Source organism: Anser cygnoides, chromosome Z (genome assembly GCF_040182565.1).
Source record: "Anser cygnoides isolate HZ-2024a breed goose chromosome Z, Taihu_goose_T2T_genome, whole genome shotgun sequence".
Taxonomy (NCBI): domain Eukaryota; kingdom Metazoa; phylum Chordata; class Aves; order Anseriformes; family Anatidae; genus Anser; species Anser cygnoides.
Window position 1 is genome coordinate 150,486 of NC_089912.1, and position 15,094 is coordinate 165,579.

Here is a 15,094-nt window from a genome sequence, read left to right on the forward strand (position 1 = left end):
GTTCTGTGTAGTGATGCTAGAAGGATTAAGCCATGGGATTGGCCACGCAGCTGAACATGATGGCTCTGCAGGGGCGGAACAAGAGGGAACGTAGTTGCTGGCTGAATAAAGAGGTACTTCCAAGATACTAATTTGTATGACACTGGGTATTTTTTATTTTATTTATTGATTTATTTTATTTATTTATTTGTACTTAACTGACTGGAAAAAAAAAAAAGAGTTGCTGATGTGGTACATTTACACGTGCAACAAATATACAGGAGTTAGTAATGGGTCTTAAATGCAGAACAGGTACAAGTACAGATAATTTGCTGGAAAATGAAGTCATCTGTTTCACATTAGGGGGTAACTGTACATTACCATTGTGTATTTTAGTATGTGAGCTTCACAATGATTAATTACTCTTGCATTTAAACAGCACCTGGTTTCCACAGCAAGCAATTCATGTCAATTACTAGTACAACCGTGTCAGCATTTGCAAGTGTGATGACAAATCTGTTAACAAAAAAGTTGTATTTAATTTAACACAGATCCAGAAAAAAAAAAAAGATTTTCAGTGCTTACTTTTCAGAGAAGTTTTGCAGGTGTATTTTTACACACTTTCCAGTCTAGTGCTTTTACATAAAATAAGCTGCATGGTAAACCCTGCTCTGTGCTAATTCTTAGTGCTAAATGCTTCATAATTTTCTCATTATTTTTCTAATGTCTTTGCCATGCTTCTAGATGTTACTGTATGCTGTGCTGTCTGTAGAATTCTCCAGCAGAGTGCTTGTTTCCCCACATTATATGCAGCGATAATTAATCTTCCCCAGAGTCACATTATTCTGACTGTCTGAACTCATTTACCTGTACTGGGTATGGCTGCGATGGAGTTAACTTCGGTGCGGTGCTCTGCATTTGCAGCTTGAACAGCATTGGTATCACACCAGTGTTGTGTGTACTGCTGAGCAGTGCTGGCACCGCATCAGGACTTTCTCTACCCCCCAAGAGCCAGCAGGCTGGGGGTGGGCAGGAGACGGGGAGGAGACGTCACCAGGACAGCTGACCCGAACCGACCAAAGGGATATTCCATGCCATATGATGTCACACTCAGCAATAAAAGGCAGAAAAAGGAAGAAGAGGGGAGGGGTGAGCTCTCGTTGTGAAAACGTCTGTCCTCCCAAACAATGGCTACATGTGTTGAGAATGCCTTCAAGGACTGTAGTCAAACATCGCTCATTGGTGGGAAGTAGAGAGTAATTTCTTTCCTCTTTTTTTTTCCCCCTTTTCCCTTTAGTTAAATCGTTTAATTAATAATAATTTTCCCTTAATACTTTTTTTTCATTTAATTAAATTATCCTTATCTCAACCCATGAGTTATTTCTTTCCTTTTCTTCCCCTCCTCTTCTGAAGAGGGGGAGTGAGAGGGCGGTTGTGGTGGGGTTCAGCTGCCTAGCAAGGTAAAACCACCACAGTACCTGCTGCCACCAGAACACATTTCCAGGAAATATTGTTTTCCACTGCCTCATCAATGTTCATTTCCAAACGTGAGAGTCAATTTGGGAGGCATCTTGATCAAACAAATCAGTAAAATCAGCTCCACAGGGAACAGAAGTGATATACTGCTCTCCTTAACAGTCGCTTAGTGTGTAGCTGCCCATACAACCAGGGGAAGGAAATCACAGCTTGTTGGTCATGTAACAGTTCTGTCTCAGAAACGACAGAAATTTGTTTAATTAACATAGAATGGAATAACTCAGGCTGGAGGAAATCTCTAGAAGTCTCTAGTCCAACCTCACACTTAACTTGGGGTCAGCTGAAAGCCAGACCAGATAATTCAGGGTTTTATCCAGCCTGGTCCTGAAAGCCTTCAAGGTTAGGGACTACACGGCCTTTCTGGGCAACCTCTTCCACTGCTTGACTGTCCTTCTGTGGAAGAAGTTCTTATATCTGTCATTTCCACTTATGACTGTTGTCTCTCATCCTCCTGCCATGCACCACTGTGAGTAGCCTGACTCCATCTTCTAGGAAAGAAGTACCGGTAGGTACTGGAAGGTTGTTACTGGGTGCCCCTCAGAGCCTTCCCTTTTGGTGCAGAAAATACCAAACAGCAGTGAGACAGAATGTGGCAAAGATTCCCAGGAAATGAAATCATATTATATCGTAGAATCATACCATAGAACGGCTTGGGTTGAAAGGGACTATAACCACTATCCAGATCAAATCCCCCTGCCATAGGCAGGGATGCCACCCACTAGATCGGGCTGCCCAGAGCCTCGTCCAGCCTGGTTGTGAACACCTCCAGGGATGGGGCATCCACAGCTTCCTTCTCTGGGCAACCAGTTCCAGTGCCTCACCATCCTTACAGTGATGAATTTCCTCCTAACCCCTAATCTAAGTCTCCGCTCTCTTAGTTTAAGAAAAGGGTCCTCTTTTCTACCCTTTTTAAAAATGGGAGTGATGTTTCCCTTTTTCCTGTCACTTCACCTGACTGCCCAGACTTTTCAGGTAGGATGGAGAGAGGCTTGGCAACTACATCAGCCAGTTCCCTCAGGACCCTTGGGAGCATGTCATCAGGCCCGACAGACTTCATAGAATCATAGAATCTTAGAATATTTGAGTTGGAAGGGACCCACAAGGATCATCGAGTCCAACTCCTGGATCCCCAAAGAACCACTCAAAATAATAATAAAATAGTGAAATAATAATAATAGAAGATCAGATCAGGCACCTGAGAGCATTGTCCAAGTGCTTCTTGAATTCTGGCAGGGTTTGTGCTGTGACCACTTCCCTGGGGAGCCTGTTCCAGTGTGTGACCACCCTCTCGGTGAAGAACATTGACATTCCCTCAGGTCCCGTCGCTGGTCACCAGAGCAGAGATCAGTGCCCGCCTCTCCACTCCCCTTGCGAGAAACTTGCAGACCACAACGAGGTCTCCCACCGTCTCCTCTAGGCTTAACAATCCAAGTGACTTATCTGCTCCTTATGTCTTCCCCTATAGACCCTTCTCCATCTTTATTGCCTTCCTTTGGACACTGTCTAACAGTTTTACGTCTTCCTTCCTTATACTCTGGTGCCCAGAACTGCATATAGTACTTGAAGTGAGGCTGCACCAGCTCAGAGCAGAGCAGGAAAATCCCCTCCCTTGGCCGGCTAGCAATGCCGTGCTTGATGCACCCCAGGATACGGTTGGCCCTCCTGGCCGCCAAGGCACGCCGCTGGCTCATGTTCAGCTTGCTGTCGACCAAAAGCCCCAGATCCCTTTCTGCGGGGCTGCTCTCCAGCCTCTCGTCCCCCACTCTGTACGTGTAGCCAGGGTTACCCCTTCCCAGGTGCAGAATCCGGCACTTGCTCTTGTTAAACTTCATATTATTAGGGATCGCCCAGCTCTCTGATTTGTCCAGATCTCTCTCCAAGGCCTTTGACAGAGTCAACAACTCCATCCAATTTGGAATCATTTGTGAACTTGCTCAAAAATCCCTCAAGTCCTTCATCCAAATCGTTTACAAAAACACTGAAGAGGACTGATCCTAAAATGGAGCCCTGGGGAACCCCACTAGTGACAGATCACCAGCATGATGTAACCCCATTTACAATAGCCCTCTGGGCCCCACCTGTCAGCCCATTGTTCACCCATCTTACTATGCTTTTATCTAACTGTATTCTGGTCATTTTGTCCAGACGGATACTGTGAGAGACAGTATCGAATGCTTTAGTGAAATCCAGACAGGCTTCCTTCGGTCAGCTAGCTGGACTTTTCAAATAGGATGGAGAGAGGCTTGGCATCTGCATCAGCCAGTTCTCTCAGGACCTTGGGATGCACATCATCAGACCCCCTGGACCTGTACCTGTTCAGTTTGATCAGGTGGTATCAATCCTTCTTTTTGCTTACTATGGGAGTCACTTTGCTCCCACTGGGAGATTTTAAAAATAAGTCAATACCAGAGTTCGTTAATTGATAGGACTGCTCTTCTATTTATTTTAAATCAATCTTCTGAAGTGGATTCATTAACAACCTAATTTCTCATACAGACAGGTTCAGTAATATTGATAGCCATGTGGCAATTTAAATGCAGATGCATAACAAAGCAACATGCTAGCACTTTATACAAAAAGAAGATGGAGTTTTGTGTTTGTTTGTTTGTTTTTAAACAGTACCAGAAGTATTCCATCATAACATACTGCTTTCTGTAGTACAGAGTATTCTGCAACCAGAAGTCAGCTGCAGGAAAAACAGACATCTTCCCCACACTCGCAACCAAGCTATCATTCTCAGGTCAGATATGCTTAAATGTCAACTTTTAAAACCATTTAGTATCGGATGCCTGTCTCTGACACAAAGTTTAATTAACAAAAATGGGAAAGCAGCTACAGTCCGTTTAATGTTTTCAGAAGCTGCGTCTTCTTTGCAACTCAGAAGCGTTCATATACTGTCCAGCTTCTTCAGGATGAAAGGAGCTGAAAAGAGAAAACAGAAGAGCATCAATGAGTCTGCACTGAAGCCGCAGCACGTGTGAGATGTTCAGACGGGCTGCGTTACCGCCACCCAGCTCCCTCCTCCCGACCTGACGCCGCTGCTTCGGCGAGGCGAAGCAGCGAGGTGTAAAGGGGCTCGGGCACGCCGCGAGCGCTGCAGCTCGGGGCCCCGCGCCCGTCGTGCCCGCCCCCGGCGGGGGGCGCATCCCGACGTGACCTTCTGCCGGCCCAGCGGGCCGCGTCCCGTCGCCGCGCACCGGTCGCTGCCCGCGCCGCGCAGCAGCGCCACGACCCTGCGCCTCCGCCTCCTAGGAGCTGGGCAGCGGCCCTGCCCGCCCGCCGCAGCGCGCAGCCTGCGGGCAGCAAGGCCGCCGGACGCGCCCGGCCCGGCCCGGCCGCCGCGCACTCACTGATGCGCAGCAGCGCCACGTAGATGAGGAAGTTGCGGACGGAGGCGAGGACGTCGCGGCGCATCTTCCGCCGCAGCTCCTCGGGGTCCATCTTCGGCCCCAGCCCCTCGATGCGGAACATGCCGCCGGCCCCGCGCCGCTACGGCTGCCGAGCAGAGACAGGCGGCAGCGGGGCGGGCCCCGAGCATGCGCGCGGCGGGCGGCGAAGGCACCGCCCTCGGTCGGGCGGTGACGTCATCGCCCCCCCCCCCCCTTCCCGGCGCGGGGGGATCCTGGCGGGCGGGGCGCGGCCGCCGTGCGGCCCTGAGGGGGCGGCGGGGCCCGTGCCGGCGCGGAGCCCCCCCCCCCCCCCGCCGCCGGCTTCCCCGAGCCCGGCGCTGGTCTCCGGTACCGCCGCTGCCGTGCGGTGCGGGGCTGCCTCCGCTCGTAGCCGGCGTCTCCGCCACGCTCCGCCCAGCGCTCGGGAGCTGCCGCCCGGCGCAGCGCCCCGTCACGGACGCTCTGCTGTAAAGGAGAGACCCTCGGGGCCAGGCAGGTGCAGGGAGGCGGCGGGCGGCCCGCGGTATTTAACGGGCCCAAAGAAACGGGGCCGGCCGTCCTGGGCCGCGGCTGTGGTGTGGCCCCGTGCCAAGCGCCGGGCCCACCCCTGGGCGCTAGAGCTCGCAGGAGGCTGAGCTCCGAGCGCGTTTCAGCCGGGACAGCGGGTGCCTGCGAGCGTCTGACCCAAAACGTGTTCTCCTCAGGGTGCAGGCCTGAGAGCCAGGCTAAGCCAGAGAGCTGTGCGCACAGCCCTCAGTCCTCACTCGCTCTTGAACTCCCATCTGAACTGCACAGGCTTGAGCTAGCCAAACCCTGCATTTCCTGCCTTTGGGCAAGCGGCCAGCAACGCTTTCGGAAGCGGTCCGCAGATTCCAGGAACACCATCACAGATGGAGCCCCGCAAGATGTCTGGGCTCCACAGCCTGCTCCACTCTGCCTTTGCTACTTGGGATCCGGACATGCACAGAAGCAGGCAGATAATTCACAAAAACAGATTTCTCCGAGCTAAGCTGCCTATGACCTAAGGCAAAGCCAATTACAGGGCAGTTACTTCTTTGTGCCAATGATTTATGGGGCTAATTGCATCTGTACTGTCTCGGGAAGGTTTTCTCTCCTTCTGTGCTACCACAGGAACCCTGACTTTGGCAAAGGATAGCCAAGGAGGAGCCTTCCCAAACCACCCTACTCCAAACTGGGACTTTTCCCAGTGTGCAGGACGCTCACTTGCAATCCCTGGTCCAAAGGAATGGGCAGCCCTTTCTCATTACCAAAGTTGAAAGGCTGTCCTCCCAAGAGTTTTACGGCAAGGCCCTAAAAGAAAGTATAACAGATCTGTCCAGCTCTGCAGCTGAGGTAAGTGAGCATCCCTCTGCTGGCTTCCAGGAAATCTTGTTGATTTACTCCAGGTTTCTTTCTGAACGGTGAGTTTCTCTGCTTTCTGCTAGAAGAAAGAGATAGGTACGTCTTTGGCCCATTTTGCTTGAAAGGCAAGGAGTCTCATCCTGCATTTCGAGACTGCTGGTCCTCCTGGTCTTGCTTTGGATTTTTAAAAACTGCACAATAAATAAGGCAATATTCCCTCGTACCAGTGATTCAAATGGCTTTTTTTCTGCATGAGTGAGCAGCTTGGGTTCTCTCTTCTTGCCATTTCTAGAGCTGTGGGGAAGCTGTCTGGAAGACTGCGGGATATAGGTGCAAACAAGCTCCGCAGGCCGAGGGACAAAGACTCCAGGTGAAAATGGCAGGGCAGAGTACTGGGTGGGAATGAGGAGAAGAGGGATTGGCCAGGCAGGACCACCCATGGACCTGACCTAGGAGACACTGGTGACAGCTTGCACTTCTTGGAGCCCTTTCATGAAGTCCAAGCACTGGTGCTGGGGTAAGACACAGAAGTGCAGAGGGCAGGCAAGAAACAGAAATTAAATCTGAAATTAAACAGAAATTAAATCTGTCCTGACTGCCCATTTGAGATCTGAAGCACTTCTGTGGGGGAAAATGGACTTGACAAGACATCTTGATCCTCCTTAATGAAGATGCTTTGTGAAGTGGCCCTCCACATGCTGTTCTGGAGTGTTTCTCCGGGGCTGCTCCAACATCCTGGAGAGGGCTCATCAGCCACCTGAAAGGACAGCACACCTTCCCTGTAGGCAAGGCAACATTAGCTTTCTCTAGCCCCTTGAGCACCTACTAATAAGATACAGAGAAGTACCAGAAACCTTCACTGCTGGAGCCAGAGCAGGATGTTTATCACTGATGCATACCAAAGAGGTTTTAGAGACCCAGGGGAAGACCTGCAGAAGCACAAGGGGGAGGCAAAGTAGATAATGCTGGAGCCTTGGTGCTACCTACTATGTTGACCCTTTCGCCCCATCAAAAGAATCAATAATGATACATACACTAATGGCAGTGTTTACCTTTGTGCAAGCAAAAATAATATGTCTGTCTTCATCTGGCCAATAAATTTCAGTTCTGTAATCTCTCTCTACGGACTCCACACAGTAAGTCAGACTGTACAAAGATACATTTTCTGGGTTTCAGTAAGCCAGCCTGAAAAACGAATGTCACTGCTATTTCAAGGTGAAGGGACGGTTCCCATCCACTCCACTGATGCCTCCCCACTTCTCAGGCTTGGTTTATGGCCATGACACCTCTCCACGTATGTTTTGAGTCTGGGACTGATGCATATACAATGGGCTTACATGGCAAGGTTTTGGTATTGGGAGAGGCTGCAGGGTTGGCATGGATGAGCAGAGCCCAGCAGCTGCCCCATGTCAGATCAGAGCCAGCTCCAGCCGGCTCCAAAACAGACCCGCCGCTGGCCAGAGCCAAGCCAGTGAGTGACGCTGGTTGCCTCTGGGAGGTGTTTAAGAAAGGTTAAAAAAATGCTGCATAGTAGCAGCTGGGAGAGAGGACTGAGAAACTCAGAGAGAAAAAAAACCCTGCGGCCACCAAGGTCAGTGTGGAAGGAAGGAAGGAGGTGCTCCAGACACCCTGCAGAGATTGGCCTGCAGCCCATGGAGAGGAAACCACGCAGGAGCAGGGGATCTGGGGGTAGTTGCTGCCCACGGGAGACCTATGTTGGAGCATTTTGCTCCTGAGGGATGGACCCCATGGTACAGACCCATACTGGAGAAGTTCTTGAAGAGCTGCTGCCTCTGGGAAGCCCACGTAGGATCAATTCGGGAAGGATGGCATCCCGTGGGAGGGACCCCACGTGGTGCATGGGCAGAGAGTGACCATGAAGAGGTATGTGGCTGGTGCTCCCTGCTCCTGACCCCTAGCAGTATGGTTAGCATGACAAAGAGTAAGTCAAATATCCATAATATTCTAGAAAACAAGCCTTATGAGGAGTGGCTGAGGGAGCTGACATTGTTTAGCTTGGAGAAGGGGGATGCAGAGGGGACACCTTAGTGTACTTTACAGTTACCTTAAAGGAGGCTATGGCGAGGTGGGGATCGAGCTCTTCTCCGAAGCACCAAGTGCAAAGACGAGGGGAAATGGCCTCAAGTTGCACCAGGGAAGGTCTAGGTTGGATATTAGGAATTTCTTCAGTGAAAGGATTATGCGGCATTGGAACAGGCTGGCCAGGGAAGCAGCTGAGTCACCAGCCCTGGAGGTCTTCAAGGAATGTGTAGATGTACAACTTAGTAGCATGGGTCAGCATGGGTCCTGGGACAGGGAAGCGTAACAGCTCCGGGAGCGCTGTCTGTAGAAGCAGGCAGCTACCAGCCCTAAGGGGGGCTTAGACTGGAGCTGCTGCTGGACGGCAAAACCTGTGCTCCCCTGGTGAACAGGGGCACCTCCGCTGTCGTCTTCCTCCTCCGAGCAGTGACTGGGTGACTGCTGGTCTTTTACATAAAGCCTGAGTCTAGGTTATGGTTGTATCTTGCACTGCTCGATAAGAATTTGACCCAATCTGCAGGGGTCCGGGTGACTGAAAAGCTTGCGTAACTAGTGATTCTACTGTAGTTCTAGAAACTCTGTGCAGCTGTAAGCCATGCTAGGTGCTGGAAATTGTAGATAATAAAATATGCTGATTGTTACTCTCTCTCTTTTTTTTTTTTTTTTTTTATAATTATAACCACAAACCTGTGGCCAGCCCTCATTCTGCCAAAGATCCCTAAAGAACCTGCCTGTCCTCTGTAGTGTTGGGTGAGAGAGTGACAAAATGTTCCGGGCTGACCACAACCTCCATTCCCCATTCCTCTGCACTGCTTGTGCGGAGGAGATAAAAGAGAGTGGGTGATAGGAAGGTGGGTTTAGGTTGCTTTTAGTTCTCACTGCTCTAGTCTGTTAGTAATTGGCAATAAATTAAATGAGTCTTCCCACAGCTGAGTCTGTTCTGCACGTGACAGTAATGAGTGAGCAATCTCCCCGTCCTTATCTCAACCCACCTTTTTTTTATATCGTATTTTCTCCCCCTGTTCTTCTGAGAAGGGGCAGTGAGAGAGTGGCTGTGTGGTTCTTAGCTACCCACCAGTGTTAAACTGCAGCATGTATCTTCTGCAGGCAATACTGCTCAGGCACATGGGAAGACACAGGTATCTAAGCCAGCCTCTGGCAGACCCTCCCAGGCGGGATGGCACTGGCAGCATTGCCTCTGAGGCTTGGTCTGCCATGTCGTTGTGCAAGCTGTTTTCTTTTGGGCCAGTCAATATTGAGTAGCTTTCTTCTTTATTGCATTTGTTTTCCGGTCTGAATCTGCACCCTCTGGTGTGAAGATCATGGAAGATGACAATGGCTATTACGTAGGGATTCTGCAAGTTTCTAGCCAGTGTATCTACTCAAATGGTGCACACGTAAATCCAGACATTGTACATGGTGTGTCTGGGGCAGCTGCACAGCAACATGAGTGTCCAGTCAGTGTTCACAGCAGTCATACCATCCAGGGCTATGGTAACAGACACCCGGAGGGGGCACAGTCTTCCCTCTATTCAGTCCCTCTCTTCAGATCTGCAGCAGGTAAAACCATCCCCAGGTCACTAAAGAGGCAAAGTCTGCTAGATAGGCATCTAACTATGCACAGTTAAAGCTCTGCTTCTGAATTCAGTGGACTGGAAATCTTGTCCTTTCAGCTAACTCCAGCCAGAAGCTCGGCCATGGATTGCAGCTCATGTCCACTTCTTAGGTCCAGGAGAGTCAGCAGCGCCAAGCAGGGTTCTTTTGGTGACTGTGCAAGGGGGAAGATGTTCTGGCACAGATAAGCGAATTGGATGACAGAGACCAAGATGGAAATTACGTTACTCTTTTGAATGCTCTGCTGTAGTAGTGCTGTCAACTCCTAATCTAAAGGGGAAGCAGAATGATTAAGGAGCTTAATCAGAGATTTAAAATACTATATTGCAGTGACCTCTGTTAGGCATAAGGGAGGAGACTGCATAAATTCTCATGCAGGAGTACATTCAACATGGTACTCCTGGAGAAACTGGAATCCTTAGGTGACATTAGGGCTGTGGGAGAGATGTTATTTTCCTGCAGACCAAGTAACAATAAATAAAGCAGCATTCAGGCCCTCTGTCCTGTCATGTAAACCGAGTGGATAATATGGGGAAAAAACACACCTGAACAGATACTCCAGCAGTATAAATCTACATAGTAAATCCACAACAGAAGTCCAGGGTGAGTAAATTCATGCCCTTACCTCACCTCTGCATTGTTGTAGGCACAGCGAAAAGATACAGCGGTGCACAGAAAGACAAGCAGCGTGGAGAAACACTGCCAACCACAGAAATAGGGCACCTCGAGCTGGGGGTTTCCCACTTCACAGCAATGTCATGCTTCCACCCAGCCCCCTGGCCCCCTTTACTGTGGGGTCGTATCTCCACAGCTCTCTCATCAGCTATATTTTGTTGGCGGGAAGCTAGGGCAGCAAGGCGGACCCTGATACGCAGCAGGGAGAGCAGGAGCAATAGGACACTGCTCAGAGCACTGGCCTGGCTGCTGTCCTGGGAACCCACATGCTTCCCACATGTCTGGACGCTGTGGGCTCAGCATCCTGGGGGCCAGACCATGACACAGAAAATGACAGGCTTATTTTCAAAGACAGGATTTCCTTTAGCATCAAAGCTTACCACCCCGCTGTGTATCAGCAGGCCAGCAGCATGCCAGCCCTTTCCTGCTGTGACAATGTGGCTTTAGTATCCTGCTTTCCTCACTACCTGCAGAGGCAAATAGGGAATAGTGCACAGACAGCAGAGCTCAACTGGGTCCTCCCAGAGGGAACATGCCTTAGGCAAGGGGTTCTTCTACTTCTCCTGTCACCCCCATATGAAAAATTCAGGGCACTTCTAGCTTGCCTGTGAAGGCTCGAGGCTGTACCAGTGACGAAGGCTCCACAGAACTGAGGGGGGCCAACATGGTACCCTCAAGCTGTCATGTGGTGGGTAATACTTCAGTATTGCCACTACTGGGTACTACTAGTGGTAATGCTTCAACCTTCCCTTGTGTGCCTCTGCCAGACTGCTGCAACTGCCTCATCAGCGAAGACATGATCTTTGGCTGTTCCCTATCAGGGGATGCTGGATCCAGCAGCCCAAGAGAGGCAGGTTTGCTGCATCTCCAAGCACACCGGTCCAGCCAGGAGCAAACCTGAATGGGTGTTACCAGAAGGTGCATGCACATGCTTACGTATATGGCTGGCCCCACGTAGCAGCACAGACAGACACCCTCAGCACTCCTACAAACTCAGATGGCCTGAACAACCTTATTCTGCTTCTCTGTCTGTCTCTGAAACACCATAAAACACCTGCACATGAAAAGGACGGTCCCTCCCCCAGGAAAGCAACTAGAAGTGGAGTTCAGTAAGGAGGCAGGACAGGCTGCCCTGGTTAGGCGGAGGGCACAGAAGACAAGCATCCTGACCAGCACGCCATTTATATGCTGCTGGCCCCTTTTATCCCATTATCTCTCATTTTTCCCACGTTTGTTCTCCACGGGCTATCGCCATCCCTGCCCTTCCCCACGTTTGGTTCCTGCCCTGAGCATCCTGCAATAAGCCCTCTGCAATCCTGAAATGCTCTTCTCCTGCACGCCACAGCATTTCCCATGCTCCTGGCAGGGTCTGTGGGGTGCTCAGGGGAGGGTGGGTGTCCACCCCCAGCATGTGGCCAAGCTCCCTTTTCCAGAAGAGGCTGGGCAGGGGCTTCTGTCCTGGAGTGTATCACTGGGGATCCTTTGACAGCCCCTGAATCCAGGGGTCTTCTTGTTTGTGCAAAGGAGCTTTTTGGTGCCAAAGTAAGCACCTGCAAAGTGTGTTTTCTTTTCTGAGAGACAATGCTTAGGGAAGTGTCATTTGACCAGTCAGGCTGGAGTCTGCATCAGTCAACCCCGGTGAGGTCAGACAGTTTGAAATCACCTGTCGGTTCTTGATTCAGAAATCCCAGGGATGTCCCCAGCGCTCCAGGTCTTCGGCTCGTCCTATTTTCCTATTCTAGCCTGGGACTACAGTGCCAAATGGGTTCCCTGGCTCTGCTAGGACTCCAAGGGAAGGCTTTTCCTCCTGTTCTGCCCAGGCATGATTGAAAATTATTTCTGATGTCTTCTGAAAGTTTAATGCACTTTATACTGAGGAGAACAAGAAAGGGAACATCACTTGTATGATTTGTGTGGATCACTTTAAGAAGCAGTTGCTACTCTTAAGAATGACAGAATATTATGATATGTGTCTGCAGTCTGAGCGAGCCTGAACCTCCTGGAGAAATGTTTTCTGGTCACTTGGATCATTAGCAGAAGCGTCTCTCTTGTCACTCTCTCCCCTTTTTGCCTTTTACCACAGATATAAAATTTGTGGGTTCCTTTTTGAGCTTTCTGTTGTTGAAACACATTGTCAGAGGTGTAAGAAGGAAGTCAGAAGTTTCAAGGCCAAATTGTGGGCCATATAGTTTAACCCTCATACATTTGATCTTTTCTATTGCACAGATACATTTGTCCATTCCTTGCTAAGAGATCTGAAAGTATTTCCTCAAAAAATAGCTTGGTGAGGAGTGTCTGCATGTTGTCTGTAGGTTTGTACCTGGTGCACCTGGCCAATAAGCACGAAGAGTCAGGGAGGGAGAGAGCAAATCTCACATTTCCATATGTTTTCATTTTGATGGGTGTGTTTTTTAATATGCGAATAACCTTTAATGACCAAGGTGTTACTATGGGTTTGTCTGTAATCTTCCTTCAGCTGTTTTCCTCATTCTCATTTTCTACCTTTTATCTGCTTTGCTTTTGCTAGCTCAAGGCTACTGGCTTCCCTGTTTTCTTCAAGGTCTCCTTGCTTTCCTCAGCTTAAGACTACATGTACAGCAGAATTTGGAGCCCACCACCACTGTCTTTTTCCCTGGTTTGCTGTCCACATTTAGGAAGTCATCTACTAGCAAGAGTGTCAGGGTGAGCTCTGAACAGGCAGGACAAGCTCTTCTTAAGCACACAGAGGCAGACACTCTACAAGAGAGGTTCAGAGAGACGCCCTGGCTCAACCTACAGCCTGGCCTTACAGGTGAGTATTCCCACTGTGAGGAGAGAGCTGGTGCGTGCAGAAGGACTTGGGCAGGCACAGCCTCCTCTTGAGGGCCCCATCCGTTTCTCCAGATGATCTTCACAGCAACTGCCTCTGCAGCACATCCTTCTTGCCTCTTGTCTTCTGAGCTGCTCTTTCTTCCTCTGCTCACATACGCCTCTCTGTAATTTAAGAAAGTGGTTTGGGTCACCCACATAACACACAATGACCTATGATGGGCCAAACAGCAGCAAAAACTGGACTGGGCAGCAGCAGCAGAATGGCATGGGCAACCATACAGAAAGGCTGAAGGATAAAGCTGTGCCTTGTCAGCAGAGAAGGGAACTCAAGGCATTCCTGCAGACTTTGTGGAGCCAAAAACCCAGAGCACACAGGCAAGGAAACATAAGCCAGCAGCCCAGCCATACCAGGCCAAGCAACTCTGAAAGAGGGACTGACTAACCCACTAAATTCAGCTTTTCAGACATGCAAAATCTGAGGTCTTTTCTCTGTCTTGAAATCTTTATCACTCTTCCTCACAGGCTTAGTTTTTTTTATTCTGAAGCCTGGTAATTCCAGAGCAATTCTCTGGGTCGCAAGACATCGAAATGGGTTCATGGGCTCAGCTCATGACTAGAATGAGCTCCCAGAGGTTTGATATTCTTGCAATCTTCAGAAGAACATCTCAGAATCAACCATTTGGAAGCTTCCAAATAGTTTTGCAATGTTTCCCCAGATGGAAGGCCTTTATAGGTCGGCTCTGACATGATGAAAACACAGGCAAGGAAGAACACTGCTGAGAGATAAAATGTCTCGTACCTTTCTAGGTAGATGTTTCCCAAGCTTTTGAAACTTGGAATACTCAGAGAGAGGAAAACTACATGTTCAGCTCTACAATGCACACAGGTAGATATCTAATGCATCTGATAGTTTGACATGGAGCTCTGATTCCTCTTTTTAATGGATTCCACTTTTCATCCACATGAAAGACAACTATTGCTTAATTTTGTTTTTAATTAAGGTTCTGCTTCCTGTGTAGATTACTTTAGAAACATCATCTATCGGCACTGTTAGGTACAGATGTATGTTTGTCCATTGTCCATAAAAGCCACATGAATCAGCAGTTGATGCAAAACCTATTCCGGGGCACTATTTAATGCTATATTAGTTATAGATGGCAGGAGCAAATCTCATTTTTGGCTAAGTTCAGCAATCACAAAATAGTACTGATCATGAACAGGACAGACAAAGTCAGCTTTTACAACAGCAGAAGAGAAAAATAATCATAGTTTCCGTGGGTGTTGATTTGGGAGAAGAGCAGTTCCTGGGCTGGGAGCAAAAAAGAACAAAGGTAAAGGCAGAAGGACCCGCAGTGCGGAAATACTCTGGCTAATTAGGGAGTATGAAAAAGCAAAACCAGAAAGGCACAAAAGGGAAAAAATCAATACCTTTCAGTAGGCGACTCTTTTCTTGTCCAACCCTATGCTAAATAAAGGGCTGCAGACAGTAGCAGAGGAGTTTAAATACAGAACAGGACATTTTTACAGGGAAGGCTAGTGTCAGAGATGGAGAGGAAGAGCTGACACAGTGGATGTGGGTTCCTGTATACCCATTTGTGCAGTGCTGGGCAGTCACCAAGCAGCCCTATACCCACTTTCTTTGTCCACACCAGGAGAAAGAGCACTGCACGCTGTGTTATGTGATAGAA

General features: G+C 49.3%; 2 protein-coding genes across 2 annotated transcripts in view; one reads left to right on the forward strand and one right to left on the reverse strand.

Moving 5' to 3' along the window:
- Nucleotides 1-3,934: 3,934 nt before the first annotated feature.
- Nucleotides 3,935-5,058, reverse strand: TOMM5 (translocase of outer mitochondrial membrane 5). Its single transcript, XM_066987925.1, has 2 exons — nt 4,866-5,058; nt 3,935-4,437 (listed from the first exon to the last, which is right to left on the reverse strand). The coding sequence occupies exons 1-2, from the start codon at nt 4,984-4,986 to the stop codon at nt 4,403-4,405; spliced, it is 156 nt and encodes a 51-aa protein (XP_066844026.1). The 5' UTR covers nt 4,987-5,058; the 3' UTR covers nt 3,935-4,402.
- A 134-nt stretch (nt 5,059-5,192) lies between these two features.
- FRMPD1 (FERM and PDZ domain containing 1) overlaps nt 5,193-15,094 on the forward strand; it is a 60,257-nt gene continuing 50,355 nt past the window's right edge. The window contains exon 1 of the mRNA XM_013202059.3: nt 5,193-6,257. The gene's annotated coding sequence lies outside the window, so the exon portion shown is untranslated. The remainder of the gene's footprint in view (nt 6,258-15,094) is intronic.